Source organism: Camarhynchus parvulus, chromosome 1A, assembly GCF_901933205.1.
Source record: "Camarhynchus parvulus chromosome 1A, STF_HiC, whole genome shotgun sequence".
Classification (NCBI taxonomy): domain Eukaryota; kingdom Metazoa; phylum Chordata; class Aves; order Passeriformes; family Thraupidae; genus Camarhynchus; species Camarhynchus parvulus.
The window spans coordinates 3,298,759-3,317,434 of record NC_044586.1 but is presented as its reverse complement, the minus strand read 5'-3'; the positions used below and the strand labels follow the sequence as shown (position 1 = coordinate 3,317,434).

Below are 18,676 nucleotides of genomic sequence, written 5' to 3'. Positions count from 1 at the left end.
ACAGCTATTCTGAGTACTGATTCAATGTACTACCATATTTATTGCTGGGAAAGCTGGTTTAAGATCAATCTTTACCACCACAGCATTTTTTTACTGCTGATGTATTCATGGGCATTTGGTACATTTGTATTTTGAGAGAGCAGACATTAATAGCTATTAAGTAAAGTCTGAAACTGCTCGGCGTTGTTAATTACCTCCAGTCATGTAATTTATTGAACTTACAAAACTTAAGTTCCTGAGTGCTACGACTAATTATAAGATTGGAAATTAATCCAGAAGTGGAAATTACAGCCATACTTGAAAATATCTCTCAGGCAACTTTGATCATTTCCACATGCTTTCATCGCCAGGTCTGTACGAGGAGATCCGTCTGTGCCGTGCAGCCTGTGGAGAAGCTCACATGAAAACAATCTTGGCCACAGGTGAACTGGGCTCCCTTGCCAATGTCTACAAAGCCAGTATGATAGCTATGATGGCAGGTAAATACCCTTGGTTCTCCTTTTAAGCTAAGAATGTCTTTGCTATATTATTTATGAGGCTTAAAAAAATTCCGGTCGTGGAAGTTTGGTTTTGTCAATGGTGGAAAAAATTTGTGTAGCAATTACTTGAAGCTGCAGGTGGAGTAATGAAGTGTCACTTGTTTTGTGTAACCTACAAAAAACTGCCTGAAATGTTAAGTAAGAAACTGCTGAATGGCAAGGGTTGTAGAAACAAGTAGAATTCATTGTCAAACATCTGATCTGATCAGAGTATTTAATAAAGGCATGTGGGGCAGGCACACTTCTGGAGGCAGCTGTGGTGACCTACAGTTAGGATGTGGCTAGGTGGCTCACAAGCTTGTTTTAAATGTAAGGGGAACTCCCCAGTGAAGATTCATGCCAAAAGCTCTCAGTTTTGGTTTGTGATCACTTCTAACCACCTCTGAGAGGGCAGCTCAGGAAACCAACCTTCCGGAACAGGACAGAGCTCCCAGGGGCTGTGCATACTTGGTAGGTGTTACAGTTTTCTTAGCTGAGCACCCATTTGATGCCAGATTTTCAGCAGTGCATTCTCTCTCTGCAGCTTTGGTACAACCTTTCCTAGCTGAACCAGATTATAGTTCTGTGTTTTTATGTTGGAGATGCAAAGTTGGGAATTGGCTCCCAGGCACTTGCTTTTCCCACTGTGCTTGCAAGTGGGCTCCTCAAGTTTATTTCTAGAAGTGTAGATATACTGAGAACCACTTGGGTTAGTCTGTCTTCTAAACTTCCCCTCATTTTTATGTTAATTTTTTCCTCCCTTTTTTCCTTCAGACTTGAAATTCTTACATTAAAGCAAGAAAAATGTAATCAAGTGTCTTGTCAGTATTTAAACAAATATTCAGCTTGCTGCTGACCTCACTGTTACCATACACAATTCTGTGCTTCTTTGATTCAAGTGGAATGGAGAGCATTTCAGGCTTCTCACAAGCCCAGCTACAATGCCTATTAGCATCATTAGACACAGAGGATCAGTATTATGCCACTAAATACTGCTTTTAATTAGAAGAGGTGTAAGAAATACACATTTCCTCTTATTTAAACTGATGCACTAATCATTGTGATCACTTTTTGTACCACTGAGTAGTGAGAAATTCAGCTTGTAAAGCATTTTACCATTTTCAGAATTTTGCTGGTGTAGTTTTTTTGAAATACAGCAGATGGCTCTATTGTTAATGATTTTCCTTGCCTAGTTATTCATTTTACAAGATACTTATCCATCTGAATATATCCAGTAATTTCCTTATTTCAGTCTTTTGCTCTTTCTTTGTGGGTACGCATAAAAATAAGAATTTATTTGCACTCTACATACATCCATTGAGGACCAGGCTTTCAGACTCCAACTTGTCAGAACTGCTGAGAGCCTCAAATTCCAGTTGAATTTTGTTTTATTTGTATCTTTGTATCATTTTGGGGAGAAAGTGAATCCATAGTATAGTGGATTCAACTGAAGAAGTGGCTTTAGAAGTTTTTGCTGCCTCTGACCAGTTCGTCCTTTCCTTTACAGCAAAATAAAGTTCCTTCAGCTGGGCTGTTAGAAGTGCTTCTCATGCATCATTGTGAGTTGAGTTTTCAAAGAATTCCAGTTAAATATTTTTCCAGAAAAGGGTTAACTAGTTACCTGTGGGGTTTTTGATTGGTTGGCAGTGTTTTAGGGTTTTTTAAAATGGTCACAGCCTCAGTAATCTGGTTCACAGCCTTGCTTTGCATGCAGTTGTATCAGGTCAATTGGGGATGTGCAGTCCTCAAACTGTTCTTGCTTGACTGTCCGTGATGCCAGCCTGGCATGTGGGGAGCACAAAATCCTGGGGTTACAGAGGTTTGCAGTGCCTTGCTGAGCATGCACACATTCACCAGGGTCCTGAAGCACAAAGCCACCAGGGGTATAATATATAAAATATAATATAATTTATATAATAAATTATAAAATATAAATAATATATAATACACAATACTTATAGTAATATTAATCATTAATATTATAGTAACAATATCTAATAATATATAGTAATTTTCATTATTATTATCATATATCACATACTATATATTAAACATATTATACATTATAAAATATATTTTGTATACTATATGTAAATATATATTATATGATACACTATATATAATATAATATATAATATCTATAAGAATATATAATAAGATATCATTTAACTATATAGTATAAATACTATTAATATATTATAATTAAAGTTATATATAAATATAAAAATATAAAATAAATAAGTAAATAAATAAACAACTAAATATAAATATAAAAATATTTAATTTTATAAAAGCTAGTATATTATATATAATTTTCCTCTATGTAAGCTGGTGGCTCCTGACTCCTGTTGCCTCTGAAATAATTCTCCGTGGCTACTTTTTCTTCTCTAATAAGGTCCACGAGGGGAAAGACATCAGAATGGGAGCAGGCCCACAGGTGTCTTAAATTCTTTGAACCATGCCTTTACCAACTTGACTGACACCCATAAATTCTTCTGGAATATTTAAGAAGCTGTTTCTGAGTGAAGGAGGCTGACATGCGTGTAAGGCCAGTGACTCACCTGGCAAGAATAACCTGTGCAGCGCTGAGGAGGGCAGCGTGGCAGCGAGCTCTGCACAGCAGTGCCTCTGTCCCACTGCCAAGGGAGCACCTCGATTGTGGAAAGCTGCCTGAGACAAACCCCTGGCACTGAATAGGAATTTTGGGTTTATGGCCTCCACTGCCATCTCTGGTGCTTCTTCAAGTCCTGGTGTTGATTTGAGTACATGAGTTTCTCAAGAAAATTGACTGCATTTTTGACTGTGCTTTGGGGACAGAGAGTAAAGTAATTAAAACAAAAAAGTGAAATACGGGACAAAGATAATAACAGACAAAGCAAAAGTCAAACTGAGATCAGTTGTGAGTTTCTGGCTTTAAGTCTGATGCTCAACACAAAAATCAAGGATCCCCCCTCAGTAGCACGTGAGTTGTATTATGTGTTGATTTAATTATGTGTCTACAACTTCAGCTGTAATTTAATACTAAGTCAGTTTTTAGAGCTCAGAGCATTTGCAAATTAAAGGCAAAGTCAAGGGAGGAGCCTTGGTAACATGTAAACAAAATTTCACTTTGTGTCTTGCTTTACTTGTCTAAAATACAACTGTGTTGGGTTTATGGTGTGTCTGTAAAGGGCACACTCTACCTGTAAAACATCCATCAGAAATCAGAAATAGCTCCTTTCTATGGCTATGATCTGTTTCTGAATGCTCTCCAGGGTGGAAGATGATGTTCAGTTCTGGGCTGGAGGTCCATTGTGGGGCTGGGGGCAGGTCAGGAGATCCTTACTCTTGGGAGTGTGTGAGAAGCATATTTGGCACTGACTGGTGACTGAGGCTTTCTTGGCCATTATCTGAGTGTAGAGGTTGTTGTAGTTGGGTGCTTAATGAGCTTATCAGGACAGTGATTATTGCTTATATTTAATTAATTATTAATTATACTGGAATTATAGTGGGAGTTGATCACTTCCCTGTCTGCTGCAGCATTCTGCATACTCTGTGGTTGTTCTGCATCTTCCACATCACAACATCATTGTTGTGCTCTGGTTAACATCACTGGAAGTTTGGTGCAAAGAACAAGCTCAAAACGCACTGTGGAAAACCAAGATGCAGCGTGGCAGTCTGTCTCAAAGTTTTGAATGATATCATGGGCTACAAAGTTTTTGAATTAAGTGTAAGATCAAAAGATGGAGTATCTTTAAATACAATCAGCCTCAAAGAGGTTGGAAGAGAAACAAGTGACTTCATTTGTTCTGGTACAGAATGGGGAGAAATAAAAAAGCCAGCAGTATGAAAATGCTGATAACAGCATGTTCAGTGAGGCACTACAAGGATGCTGCCTTAAATGAGGTAATTGCCTACAAGCTTAACAGTGATACTGCAGCTAATCACTAGAAATAATATAGGCGTGATAGATAAGCTTGGAGTTGAAAAGTTCCAACAATGTAATCACAATATCCTCAGGTTTGAATTGCTGATGAGAGGCCATACAAAGACTAGTAGCAAAAAAAGGAAAAAAAAAATCGTGGGGCTTGAGTAAAGCAGACCTTGAAGGAATGTGAAATGAGACTTAAAAATCTGTCTGGAACTCAGGAATGTGTGTGGAGGGAATCAGAAGTGAAGGAATGATGGAAAGTGGTTGAGACAGGCTAGGGCAGGCTCTCATGAAAAGTCTTTCCAGTTGAGTCAACAGAACCCTGCATGGGTAAGTAGAGGACAGAAGTAACACTTGAGAGAAACAAAGATATTGGGGGAAAAATAAAGATGCAAAGAGTCTGTGAAGTGAGAACAGAGTTAGAGTGCATACAGTGAAGCCTCATTTGTTTGCAGTTTGTTAAAAACCCAGACGTGCATGCAATGGCACATTTTGTTATGCATTTATTTATGTGCTTACTGAGCTGTAATGTGCCTGCCTACACAGCCATATCTGAGGGGAGATCTTTATTTGGGGCCATTCATATTTGTCAGAGCAGGATGCCTGGCAACTCTGCTAATTTTGTGCAAGGTCTGTTCGATTAATAGTATTCTCCTGTAATCAGAAAATAAGAACAGATACCCTCCAATGAAATCCAAGAAGAAATACCAGTGTAAAACAGTGTAAGACTTGTCAGCTCTGTACTTGTTTGTTTGATTTTGTGTTACCCACACCACCACCTGACTTTGTCCCTCCACCATCTCCCCTTACAAATAGAAACAATGCTATTTCCAAGCACTTCTCACCAGAACACCAACTCAGGAAGCCAGAAGATGGGCTTGAGGTTGCAGAATGACTTGCAGCATCACTTTTGACAAATCTACTTGCCTCTCTGGTTTTCTGTGTGTAAAATGAACATTTGCACATTTTATAGAACCTCTGTGAGGCTTAGTAAATTAAGATATAAACAGAAATGTTAGAAGGTAGAAATTTTTGTGCCTGTGCATGAAGATGGAACACTCTTGGTCACGATTCAAATTGGGAAGTGGAGCAAGAGAAGGACTGGAAACTTTCTGGTGGGAGCTGCTGGCTGTGATTTCCTGGTACAGCCAGCCCTGGGAGTGACAGTGGTGGTGGGAGCCACCAGAGCTCTCAAGTGATGCTTTGTGCCCTGCAGCACACAGGAGCAGCAGGGACAAGCCCGTCCTCCTGCTGCTCTCACTGCACTCTGCCCAAAATGTCTTTCCAAAGGGGAGAGTTCTGTGTTTTTCCCTGTGAGCTTGTTCTGTTTCTCCTCAGAAACCCCAGGCTTGTCCTTCTCTCTCAGGACAAGGGTTTGGATGCTGATTTCTGCTTCCTGACCTTTAGGAAAGGGGCTGTTTTTTATCCTCCACCCTTTGGCTGTGAAATAGCAGCTACAGACAGAGTAACACACTGTTGAGAGGGGTCAACTTTCTATTAACAAATTATCCTCAGTGCCTGCATAGCGCTTTACCTTTGCTGATATTCAAGATCTTTCCAAAACATGTTAATTAAGGAATATCTAAATGGTATACTTTCAATTTATAGCAACTGATGCAGAGAGGTGAGAAAGCACTCCTGTTGGGTTAATTTTCCCCATGAATGAAACCTTGTTTCTATGTTAAATAACTTTTTAGGATTCGAGCTAAAACTTCTGAAGTTTCATATCACCTCAGACTCAGAAATTGTTGCACAGTGAATAGTTCCAGTCAAACATGCCAGCAAAATAACAGGGCTTTCTGGCAAAAAACTTTGCATCTGTGAAGCTCCACTATTGAAGGTAATGGTTTGAGAGAATGTAATTTTAAAACATGGAAATATTATGTAAAATCAATAGATGTACTGGGTACTATTTATTTCTTTGATATTTCACGTTAGGTTTTTTTATTCTGTCAGTAGCAGGTGTTAAATTCTACTAAACCAGTGAAAAATAGAAATAAATATTTAATTTACTGTACCTATCAATTATATAAAATTGGCTTATGAAATATTAAAAGAGCTTGCATGTAGGAGCGCTAGTTAGAAAATCCAGTTCCTTAACAGAAACCTAATATAGATGTGGAAATACACGAAGCATGATTTTGGAGTAGTAGGTTCTGGATTTTTTTGTTGTTGTTGTTGCTTTTAAGGTATCAAGGTTTAGTGGTTGTTCCTGTCTAATTTGAACACATATGCTCATGGCAGCAGCAGTGTGGATTTAGACTTGTGAAGAGAAATGTGTTGAGTGGAAAAATACATCAGGAATATGTGCTCTTGAACATCATTAGGTTATTTTAAAAAACTATGGATACTCACTTGAATATAACATTTAATCATAAGGACACAGGGAAAAGCAAAGAGACGTAACAAGAGATGAGCACAAACAGAAGTGAAAAAACACTTGAGCCATAAAAGTGGCACAAAACCAAGAAGTTTCCCATAAGGAGGGCATGTTAAAGCTGTATGTTAAAACACACTGCTATCAATATAAAGACATCCACGAGCCTTTAACAAATCATGTCCTAATGGTGCTGATGCTGTATTTTTAACAAAAAGTGTTTTAAAAATGTTTTTTAAAAGCACATCATGAAGTGCAGGGAAACACTGAACACCCAGCTGACTGCTGGGGTGCATGAACACATTCCTCACTTAGCTACATAGGACTGGTCAAATGCAAATGCATTTATTGTAGAATATGCTCATTTCAGTGGTGTTTGGGAACAGACTCTTCCAGCTTGCCCCTGTGGTTACTTGCAGTGTTTTTGATGAGTTACACAAGGAACTTGAATTTCCTTGGCAGGTACCTGGGTTACTTGGAGTCTGTCTCCCAGCCTGTGTTCCTCTGGTTACAGCTCAGATTGTGAAAAATGGAAAAAAATGGAATATATTCTCTTCTTTGACACTATACTTGGGAATTTCATCCCCTGGGAAATGTTCCTGATTTGGTTTTGTTCGTGGTGGTTTTTTTTCTTTTTTCCAATTCCTTTTCAGAAATTGTTGTTTTAAAATTCAGCATCTCTCAGATGAGACAATTTAAGATTTCTGCCTGTACTTTATATTTACTAAAGACAATGGCTTTCCCAGAGGTGTCTGTAGTAGCCCTTCTGAGAGAATTTTTCAAAGACTGAATTGACAGCAAAGGCCATAGTTTTCATGGCAAGTCAACAGGGATCTGACATCTGATTGCCTTTTGTACCTTTGATGTTTCTTTCCTGCTAGCTATTTGGGCTATAAAGTGATTTCTCTGCAGTGTACAAGTGCAGCTGATTCCTAAAGTTGAGTTCTAAATCTAAGATGTAGAAAAGATTCCTCCTTGGTGATACCAGAGCTCTTCTTGAGTATCACATCTCCTTTCCATCACCTTTGCAGTCATGCTGCCAGTCCAATGCCCAATTTGCCAGCCTATCCCAAACATCTCAGGAGTGAAATTTTGTAGTTTGTCACTGTTAATTCATCTGTGATGGACCAAAAAGGAAACAAGGCATGATGCTCCACATCCCATGCATCGCCCTGAACTTCAATTTTGGAATACAAAATTGTGAGTCATGTATCTTCAAAAGCCTCCTTCCCACTAGTCCTGGAAAGTGAATTTGTGGAGAACTCACAAAGCACAAAGGCTTCCTCATAAATGGAGCTTTGGAACAGAGCTGACCCCAGGCTGTGGAAGCAGCTCATTGAGGCATGATGGAGAGGGATGCTGTGTTTCTTGGGAATCCCAGTCCCCAGGAAGAGGAGGGGTGGCATTTCTCAGCTGGTTCTCTGCTACCCTGACACCATAGACATGATGTTGGTAGCTAACTAATTGGGTTTATGTTGTAATCAGGCACTGTGTTTGCAGCTGCTCTGGATCTCAGCACATCCAGCTTCTCAGCAGCTCGCCAGTTGTAGCTTCAAGGCAGAATCCTCCAGGAGCTTCAGCTGGGTGGACCCTGTGCTATTGTAATGCCATTTCCAGTGCCTGGGTTAGAATTACAGCTCAGCTTTAAACTCAGTGTCTCCAGAGAGCACTGCAGAAATGTTTGGTTTTTTTCCCTAGAAGTAAAACAAAAATATCCTAGTAAAATAAGCAGAGCTGCTCCATGCCCTTCAACAATGTCTTGGTGAGTTCATTTGCAGGCACTTGCTTCTATTATGAAGTAAGAACTGAAGCTGGAGAGAAACTTAACAAGAAAGTAATATATTTTTCTTCTAAAATGTTGAAGAGATTGAGTGAAAAAAAAAAGTTAGTGAGAGGTAAAGAGAAGCTTTTAGATTTAGAGTGTTCCTGTGCCTTTTTTACTGTCTTAAGAACTTAGTTTTGGGGTGAAACATGGGAACATGCAGAGCACTTTGTCATCTAAGTATAAAAGTGCTGCAGATAAGAACAAATAATTATTAATCAGTAACACCACTGTATTTTGTTGCTGCTTTCTGTTTAATGAATGCCTTGTTCATGAAAGAAGCAGGAGAGATCTGAGATTATTTGAGGGGAATCTTTGTTCAGCAGAAGGCAAAGCAAAGATAAGAACAGTACCATTTAAAGTCAGAAGGAGGCAACTAATATGGCTTTTGAGGTATCAGTGATGCATTTTGTATTATTCATGGCAGTGACTCCTGTATGGCTTGTAAGTTTTTTACGTTTTCATTTGCTTGAAATTAGGTGGGACATCACATAAAGAGTAAAGTAGTCAGTGAAATGTAGAAAGATTGAGATCATCACGATCAGGCAAAGCTTGTAGATGCCTTTCCACAAAATGTGGTTAGCTACAGCACTGATTTTTATGTTAATTTACTAGTGAATAATTTAAAAAGACCTGTTTACTTTTTAATAAAAAGGAAAGATATAAATTGGCTGAGTGTTCCTAATGTTACTTACAGCTGCCATTGAGCAGATGTCAGGGATTCTTAGTGGTAGGCTAGACCAAAATAAGTTTTATGAATAAACAAACAATTTCCTTTTACTACCAACTCTTTCAGGCTGATTCTCTCCCAAATTCACTGTGAATGGCTTTTTAAAGTCTCCTCATAAATAATTACCTTTCTTGTGGCACTTTTTTCTAGGCACTTGGATTTTAATTACAGTGATGAACTGTTTTAATAAGTTGTTAAATAATTTTATCTTTTTAGGAGTGAATCCATTTTCTATTTCTCTTTGACTTCATCGGTTCCTGGGACTTTAATCCTTTTAATTCTTGCTAATTCACTTTATAAATTCATGCTGGAGAAGTAAACAGCAAGCAGCAGCATCATTTTCTTTTGAACTCTGTGCACGTACACCCACCTCAGCTTGCTGGTTATCAATGGTCTCCTGTTACTAGCAACCATTTTGTTTAACTCAGTCATTTGGATCACAGTAAGTATGAAAAGATAGGTAATTAAATGGAGACAATGTAGTTTTGCTTTGGGCTAATGTCTGGGGGCCTTAAAGCCCTCATGGAAGTGAATACAGTGCTTAGTTCATAGATAAGGGATATGTAACACTGCTGTACTTCACCCCAGAACAGCATCTTCCAGTGTAAATACTTATCAGACACCTTTGTGTGTGATTTGATGTTGGGAAATGCTGAACACAGAATTCCTCCTGGGTTTTTTTGCTGTTTATGCCTGAAGGAAAGGTGCAGGTGGGGTGGTTGTGACGCTGACGCCGTCCCTGCCTCTGCAGTTTGGCACGTGACAACTCAGCACAGCACAGCACAGGGGATGTTCTGCTTGACCACCTCTGTTTCTGAGCATCTGAGTGAAGAAGTCCTTGTGTCTTGGTTTGAAAAGACAGGTGTTTGAAGGCAGGAACTTCCCCTGAAATGGAAAATGAGAATCCCCCTCTCTCTGAATTATAATAATTTCAAAATTAAAAGGCTCTCAGGCAAATATATGGGAATAGGAATAACAGTTCTTTACTAGGTAAACTGAAAATACAAATGCAATAGTACAAACAAAACAAAGCACTGCCAGAGTGAGAGCAGGCCCTGCCCCCTGTGTGTCAGGGGGTGGCACAGCCCCATCCCATGGGGGCTCAGCCCTCCTGCAGTGCCAGCTGTGCTGCTGCTGGAGCAGGGATCCTGCACAAGGGGGGAGTTTTCCTCTGCAGCTCCAGGGCTGCTGCAGATGGGCCTGGGCTCCCTCTGGCAATGCAGGGCAGCAGAAAGCTGCTCCTCTGGCAATGCAGGGGGCAAAGGCTGCTGTGCTGTTCCAGGCTCAGACTGGATCCAGGTAGGAATGCTTGGCTCCTCCCCTGGGCGGAGCATCTCCCCATGGGATGCTGGAATTGGATCAGCCCTGCAGGGACACTCACTGGCCATGGACAGAAGATGATTAATAATTAATGGCCCACGAACAGAAGAGATCTCCTAGAGGCAGGATTGGTTGTAGAAGAGATAAAGAAAACTGCCCAATGAATAGAAGATAACTGCCCCACCTCTGACAGATGGCAAATGGAATACACACTTATCTTACAATCCAGGACACATTGATACCAGAGTGAGGCTCTGAAATATTGCTGCAAATTTTATATAGATGGGTTTGTTTTATTTTATTTTTTTCCCCTGTAAGAAAGATATAAAATGTGCTCTCAATGAATAGTGACACTTAATAACTTGCCACTAAATACCTATGAGGATATATATACATCTAGCACAAAGAGAGTTTGATATTCAATTTCTTTGATTCATAGTATTTCAGTAAAAAGAGTGGAATGCCAAAGTTCAAAATGATCATGTATATTTAGTACAGGTTTTTAAAATGTAAAACCTACATACAAAATGTAGATTTGAAGACTGGAATATCATCTTTGCTTTGCCATTGAAATATCATCTTTGTTTTGCCACAGGTGAAATCAGCATTTCTCTATCAATTTCAATATTTTTTTTTAACTAACACCCATGCAGTTGTTTAATCAGGTTGCTGATGCTTTTGATTTGAGATGCTCACCATAATTGCAGTGTGTGGTAAGATCAGCACACAGGCTGTTGACAAAGGGAGGTGAAAAAACCATCCCCTGGCATATTAAATACCATTTTATGAGTTGCTCCCTTTTTGTGATGGTGCTTACTGGTCTTTTTTATTTCCTTCATTCAAGTAGTGCTCAGTATAAGCTTATGCCAGAAAAGTCTGACTGAATTTATCAGCAACACACCTTCATAAAGAATCCCTTTGAAATAAAATTGTTAGTTTTGCCGTGTAAGCATTGTTAATAATGCAATGGGAGGAAAAAAAGGATTTCTTAAAAAACCAGAAGTGTCTTTCTCTGGCCACCAGCAGAGAGGTGCCTCCTGCTTGGAGTGCGGCTGCACAGTCAGGGGTTTTGGTTGTTTCTTTCGTTGAAGGGAGCTGGCAGGTTTTTTGGTATTCAGGCAGCCTGAAGAGTTGGAAGCATTGCAGAACAACCCTACTGATAGTAGTGAAAGCATCTGGAAGTTCTCATCTACTCTGCAGCCTACACATGTGGGCTTTTGCAGTTTTGCTGCATGCCAAATTATCAAGGTGGAGAAGGAAAAAGGAAACACTCTGAGGGGCAAAATTTCTTGGAAAGTGGCAGCTTTAAGTAAAATTGATGCCCTTTAAAAACAAGCATTGTGATGTGTAGGTAAGGCCATCCAGGGTGTTTTTAGGCCCTTAGGATATTTGTTGCACCAGGAGAATCCAGGAAGTCCATGATAAAATCTACGTGTTTGCAACTTGTTGGTGTTGAAGGTGTTCAAATGTCATAAAAAATAAGCTAAAAGTGCCTCACATTTTCCTGGTTATCCAGTGGTCACCAAAGTGGAATATTCATCCCCCTATGCAAGCCCTCAAGAAATCTGTTCTGCCTGATTTGTAAAAGCCCCGGTGGAAACAAACAGGTCACAGATGAGTCTGGTGAGATCTGGTTCCTTATATTTTTTTGGTTTTCAGGCAAAGCCAGAAGCCAAAACATTGACCCTTCCAATTCTCAAGGAGAAGACCTTTGATCCTGGAAATCCCCCTGGTACTGGAGCCTTCAGCTGTGCCAGCTGCCTTTGGTTGTAGGGGACGTGGGGAAGAGGGGCTGGTGCTGCTGTTTGCCCTCTGCATGACAAAGAGGCTGCAGGCTGGATGGATTCTGACTGCAGCATTAAGACATGGACTTTTAAATCTCAAAAATCAATCCTGCCTTTCTCTGGGTTAGCGTAGGAACAGAATCTTAAACTGCTTTTAACATCAAGTGTTGGAAAAACACTCAAAATGACATTGAAGTGTCATGATTTTGGCTGCATTATGGATGGTGGGTTTTTTAAAATCTTTTACATTCATAGCGCCTTCTTGATAAAGTAGACTGATTTTCTACTTGCTTTATTCAGTGTGGAGTATTTCCAAATTGATTTTAAACAGCTATTTCTTCAATTTGAGTAATTTTGTTACAAGCTAATAGACAATACGTAAATGTACCTGAGCTTTAACGTTAACATATTTGTTTCAAAGTTGTTATCAACGTTAAAAAGCACAAAGCTAAACGTGGTTGCTAAAACATGGAATGCAATATGCCACGTAGTGCTGTGATTCTAAGCCATCATGCATATTTATTATTTTCTTCCAAATTGCAGTGCTATTACTGGTAGATATATCAGGGGTTTAGCCTCAGTCTGTAATATGTCATGTACAGGACAACATTTTGAGAGGCTGAGATGTATTGATCCAAAACCAAGACTGCCAAGAGGGAAAAAGCCTGACCTAGACCAGTGCTGTTTTAATTATATCACAGTTTCAGCTAGTTTATCATTGTTTAGGTTAATTTAAGTGTGAACAAGGAAGTGATGCAATGAATTTCAGTGTTGGTAAAGGAAGCTTAAAGGGGGAGATTTTCAAATCAAGTTTCTCCCACAGCATTTTGTTTTTTCACTTGTCCTAGCCAGAGCATGTGGCTCAGTGCTGAGCGTGCTTGCATTCGGTCTGAAAGGAGAGGCCAAGCTTTAGGTTTCTTTATCAGTAACTGCTGGAGGAGTGGATGGATTTGGGAATTTGGGGCCAGAGCCGTGGTACCAGCACTGCCTCCTGCCCTGGGTGCACTGTGCTAGAGAGGGAGGTTTCTACTGATGTCTCTTGTATTTTGTGTATTTTGAGTCTTGCTCAAAATCAGGAGTGTGGCAAAAAATACCCCACAGAACAGCTTGTAGGGGAAATCAGCACTGCAAGTGAGTAAGCTGAGAGAAAGGTCTGGTTTTTCCCAGTGATAGTAAGGTTAGGATCAGTTGTTGGGATTCCTTGATTTATTTCTTTTTCTGCCTTTGGCTTGTCATGTGTCATTAGGCACACTGCTTCAGCAGCTCCAGTAGTGCCATCTGCAAAAAGAAATAAGGTTAATGTAGGTCATATACTGAGTGCAGTATGTGGCAAACCTTTTTAAAGAAGAAAAATGGGATCCTGGTAAATAAACATGAGATTTAACAAGCAGGTAACAATACAGAATTCCTTAAACTTCCTTGTTGTCCCATAACAAGTCACTCCTGCTGCTTCCTCTTTGGAGAGGAAGAGGAATGGCTGTTCCAGCAGCTCACAATTGCCTGAACTCCTGCACCCTGGCATCTCCCAGCCCTGTTGCTGCATGGCAATGCAGGGAGGTGACTGGGAGCATGTTTCCTTCTGGGTTTCAGTGTGGATGCAAGCCAGGAGCCACCAGTGACAGGGATTCCAGCTGTCCTCTGTACCTGTAGCATGTGTCAATTATTTATCTCCTCTTGCTCCATGCCACACAGGGATTGGATTGGATTGGATTGGGTTGGATTGGATTGGAAGGAATGCTCTAAAAATAGCAAGTGCCTGTGCTGTGCAGCTGAGCAACAGAAGGTGGTATGGCTCTTCCTGCTGAACCTTCTAAAGAAGCATTTTAAATGAGCACACAAGAAACTAATACTAATTAATAATAGTATTCTGTAGAGACCTGTGGTGGAGGCTGCAACAGTGCATTAGCAAGCCATGCATAATTCAGCAAGGCTGAAATCTTTCAGACATCATCTGCAGGGAATTTTGCACAAGTATGGACTTGATAATTTGTCCCTTTGTGTGCATGTGTAAGTGTTCCTGAGGGCATCGTTTGGCCTGCAGAGCCCCTGTTACTGGAGGTGCTGTTCAACAAAGGGAGCATCCATTCTGAGTCTTAGAAACCAAGCTGGGATGGGTTTTCAGAAAGTTGTCCTCCTTGTAAACAGACACTAAACATGGACCCCTGTGATGTGATTTTTACTTTTTTTCCCCTCTGTGCAGGCACTTTTTCAAAAAGAGTTGCAAAAAATGGCCAGTTCTCAACAGACCAAGTTATAAACCAGCATTTTTCAATGGCAGCTGAGGCACAGGCATGTGAAAAGATGCATTGGCACCAAACCAAGTGGCCTGGCAGTGTAGCCCCGTGTCACGGAGCTAAAGCTACCTGCTGAGCTACTGCTAGAGTGAGTTGTCACAGCTTTGTATTCTCTTCTCCTGCATGGCAAAGTTAAGCTAAGGGGGAATGTATTTTATCTCTCTGCTGGAGCAGGATTAAGACAGGTAAGTGGGACAATTAAGGATGAGGACATGTAAGTGGGACAATTAAGGATGACTCAACTGACAAGAATTAGCTGCTACATTAGCCTTTTATATCTTGCCCTGCCTCTTATTTTCAGAGGGTTGTTAACCTGGTCACCCCTAGCAAGGCTAATTTGTGTGTGAATCTGGAGACCCTTAGTTTGGGTGCTCATAAAATAGAAAGATGACTTGCTAATGGGGCTTCATGCACATTTGATAGGGTACTATTTTGTCATTGCTGCCTTGTCAGCAGAAGCAGCAGGTGGGTTTGCAGGTCCTCTGAGCAGAATGCCACTTTTTGCCACCAGTCCTGGAAGTCTTGGAAGGATATGTGTTCTCCCTGGGCCACTGCATATTGTTATAACTCAGTTGCACCAATGAAGATGTATTTGTGCTCGTTGCAAATACTTACAGAGTAGCAGGGCATAATTGTCCCTCTGCAAGCATCTCTCTCTAAACTATTGTTTCAAACTGCCAGCCACATCTTTGTTCTTTATTAAGACTAAGGCAGCAACATAGAGTCTGTAGGTATCAGGAGATAATCATTCCCCAAGGGCATTTGAAACACTTCACAACCAAAAGGTTGTGATTACTCCACAATTGCTATGCTGCTTATTATTCCTTATTGCTTAATTATGGAATCAGAGTGTGTTTCCTGGATGCTGTCATCTGAATAAGATTCTCCACTTCTCATGCTCTGCTTCAGTGGGCTGGAAATCTCTGTAGATGTACAGGATAGCCATAGGGCAAGCCAGTTTTGGAAGCCTTGCTGAGCTTTTGGGAGACCAGAGCATTCATAAACGGGGCTATGTATCTAGAACAGAGAAAATATAGTGGACTTTCTCTGAAGTGAGTGGTCTCCTTGTGTTGAGCCCACAACCTTGGTGTTGCTGCACCATGTTCTACCCAGCTGAGCTCATCCCATCTCCCTGGTTCAGTGAGTCTCAGAAGACTTGCTGCCCTGAAAGGAAATGTACTCTTGTGGCTTCACATTGGAAAATAAAAGTACAAAGTGTGGTCTTTTGCAGGCTCACCGGGCCTAGAAATCCACCCCGAATAACTGATTTTGAGAAATCTTGGATTTAATGCTTCATTGAATCATGTAATCTACTCTAAGGAAGGGGAAAGCCACTCAGTGTGTATTTTAGCCTTAGCCTTGATTTTTTTTGAGTGTATCCATTCACAGGAAGATGAGAAGATGGGTGATAAAACTCAAGTTTCTAAATCATCACCTAAAATTCCAGGTGAAACTCCTTCTGAACTTAATTCCTTAAACTTGTTTAAATTCCTTAAACTATTTCTTATTCAAGTTTTTGGAAACTTGAATAAGAAATAGACTGGTTGAATCACCTTTATTATCACAAGTTTGGCATAAAGTTTGCCTAATGAGGTGCCTTTTATGTCAGCCTTTGATTTTTTAAATGCCTCTTTTCATTGCTGAAATCCAAACATTAACAGCACCTTCCATTGTGGCTCTCTGTGCTAGTGTGGGTCCTCTGTCTTGTGCAAAAGGCTGCCTGCAGTTCCTGCTAGCAAGCTCTTGTGCCACAAAAAGAATTTGTTCAGCAAATAAAAATGTATTGTTTTCATTGTTAGAGGATGCTACTTAATTGGCTGTATGTTTGTCTAATAATCACATCTAAAGCTGATTATTCTCATAATAGCCTTAAGATATTATTTAGAAATAAATATATAAATGCACAACTTTTGTACTAATACTAGTTTTTAATCTCTTCTTGTTTCTATGAAGTCTGAATGAGATTTTCAAAATTGAATAATAATTTGATCCGTTAATCTTTTGAAGCTAGTAATTTTATTTTCCCCTCTTTGCAGTCTCTGAGGCTCGCAAATGAATAGAGCTTCATTACTGGAGTCTGCATTTAATAACCATTATCCATTATCTTGTAATTAAGACTCCCTGTAACGAATCATGAGGACAATGCAAAAATACATAGTACATTTCTTTAATGAACTGGAAAATGTTCATCTTGTTCTATTTAGTAATGAGTTGCTGAATAGTCGTTAAATCCACTGGAGAATAGAACTAGATGGATTTTGAAGACTATCTTGAGTTTGTGGTTAATCTATTAGAATTAAAATTTCATCTTCTATTTTTATCAACAGCTGATTAGAAGTCATTCTGTTTGACCAAATTGATTAGAGGACCATATACAAGGGCAGCTGTTGTTTAATGAAAGTTTTTAATGAAACTGTACCATAGAGACTTGTAATTATAAGACTTATAAAAGCTTTGACTTACCTTATAGCAGAAAAAATGAGAAGTATTGCACTGAAGGACTTTAAGTGCTACATTTCGAAAGGGAAATTAAAAATATAATTTGGTGATGTTGAAGTTACACTTGCACTGCTCCTTGTTTTAATGTGACTATCAGATGTCCGTGGTGTCTCTCTGGAAGGGAGTAGCTCTGAAATGTGCAAGTCAATTGTGTCTCCTGTGTGCTCCATTCTCTGCAAAGCCCTATCAACTATTAATTGCCTCTTTTGCACATTGCGCTTTCTGTGGAATTGGGACCTTTCTTGCAAATTGCTGTTTCTCTCCAGAATGGGAGCTGTCACAGGAGGGTGCAATTGAACCACCACTGGGCTGACATGGTGCCTGGTCAGGAAGCCTACAGAGAAAACTGTGTGTTCTCAGAAACCCCAGAGTTGGTGGTGCCATTTGGTTGTGCTTAAAGCCAGAGGAGCACGCCTGGCTTTGTGCTGCCTTGCCCTCAGGCTGAGCCCCAGCTGCGTGCCCATCAGCTGTGCCATCAGGGAGGCTCTCTCTGCACTGTGCTGCAGCTCACACAACGTAGTCAAGGCAACTCCTTGCTTGGAGCCAGTGCTGAAACTTCCCTCCCCTCCTCCAGGGGATGTTGTAGAGGCATCATCATTCACATGAGAGACAAAACGGACCCCAAGCCAAATTTGAAGTGGAAGCAGATGCAGTTCCAATTGACTTAAGTGGATGATGCACTACTACATGATGTTTGAATTATCCCTCTTCTTCTCCCAATTACTTTTGATAATTAATGATCCCACAGTACACCTTTTCTAAGAAGTAGGTTCCTAGGGGTGAAGTGCGTCCTAATGAAATTAAAGAAGTTTTGTCATTGTGTTCTGTCAATGCTGGATCATGCCCTGCAAGGCACATTATATTTTTTGTTAGTTTCTTAGCTTTTTGTTACACTATGCTTCAGGATTTCTTTCAAGCCAAGGCAGAACAGCAATAATACACAAGAATGTTGGAAAGTATTAAGGCAGGCACTGGAGAATATTATTCACCAGTGAGAAAACAGGAAAAAAATAAGCCAAGGCTAACTCTTGTTTTTTAAAGAACACAGATGTTTTGACCTTGTTGCTGCATTAAATAAAACTGTGGATTTAACTATAGTAACTTGCAATGTTACAATTGCTAAATGCATAAAAGGGGAGTTTTCCTTTGGTTTACAGTGTTACACAGCTGGTTTAGTAAACACATATGAGATATCTTTCCCTTCTCTTAAAAACAGCTGCAGGAGATACAATAGCAGACTGTCAGACCTGAGACCAAGTAGATGTGAAGTTAAATGAAAAAAACCTGATGCAAATAATTTCTATTCTCAAAGATCCTGGTGGAAATACTAAAATGTTGATTTATATACACCACAGGGACATATGTGTAAAAGAATGCTTCAGAATTGCTGTGAAGCAGGAGGGCATCTTTGAGGCTGTGAAC

At 40.0% G+C, this 18,676-nt stretch overlaps 1 protein-coding gene across 1 annotated transcript in view; it reads left to right on the top strand.

Annotated features, from left to right (window-relative positions):
• DERA (deoxyribose-phosphate aldolase) overlaps positions 1-18,676 on the top strand; it is a 46,994-nt gene that overhangs the window by 19,013 nt on the left and 9,305 nt on the right. Inside the window, exon 6 of the mRNA XM_030961061.1 lies at positions 351-479. Within this exon, the coding sequence (XP_030816921.1) occupies positions 351-479 (129 nt within the window). The remainder of the gene's footprint in view (positions 1-350; positions 480-18,676) is intronic.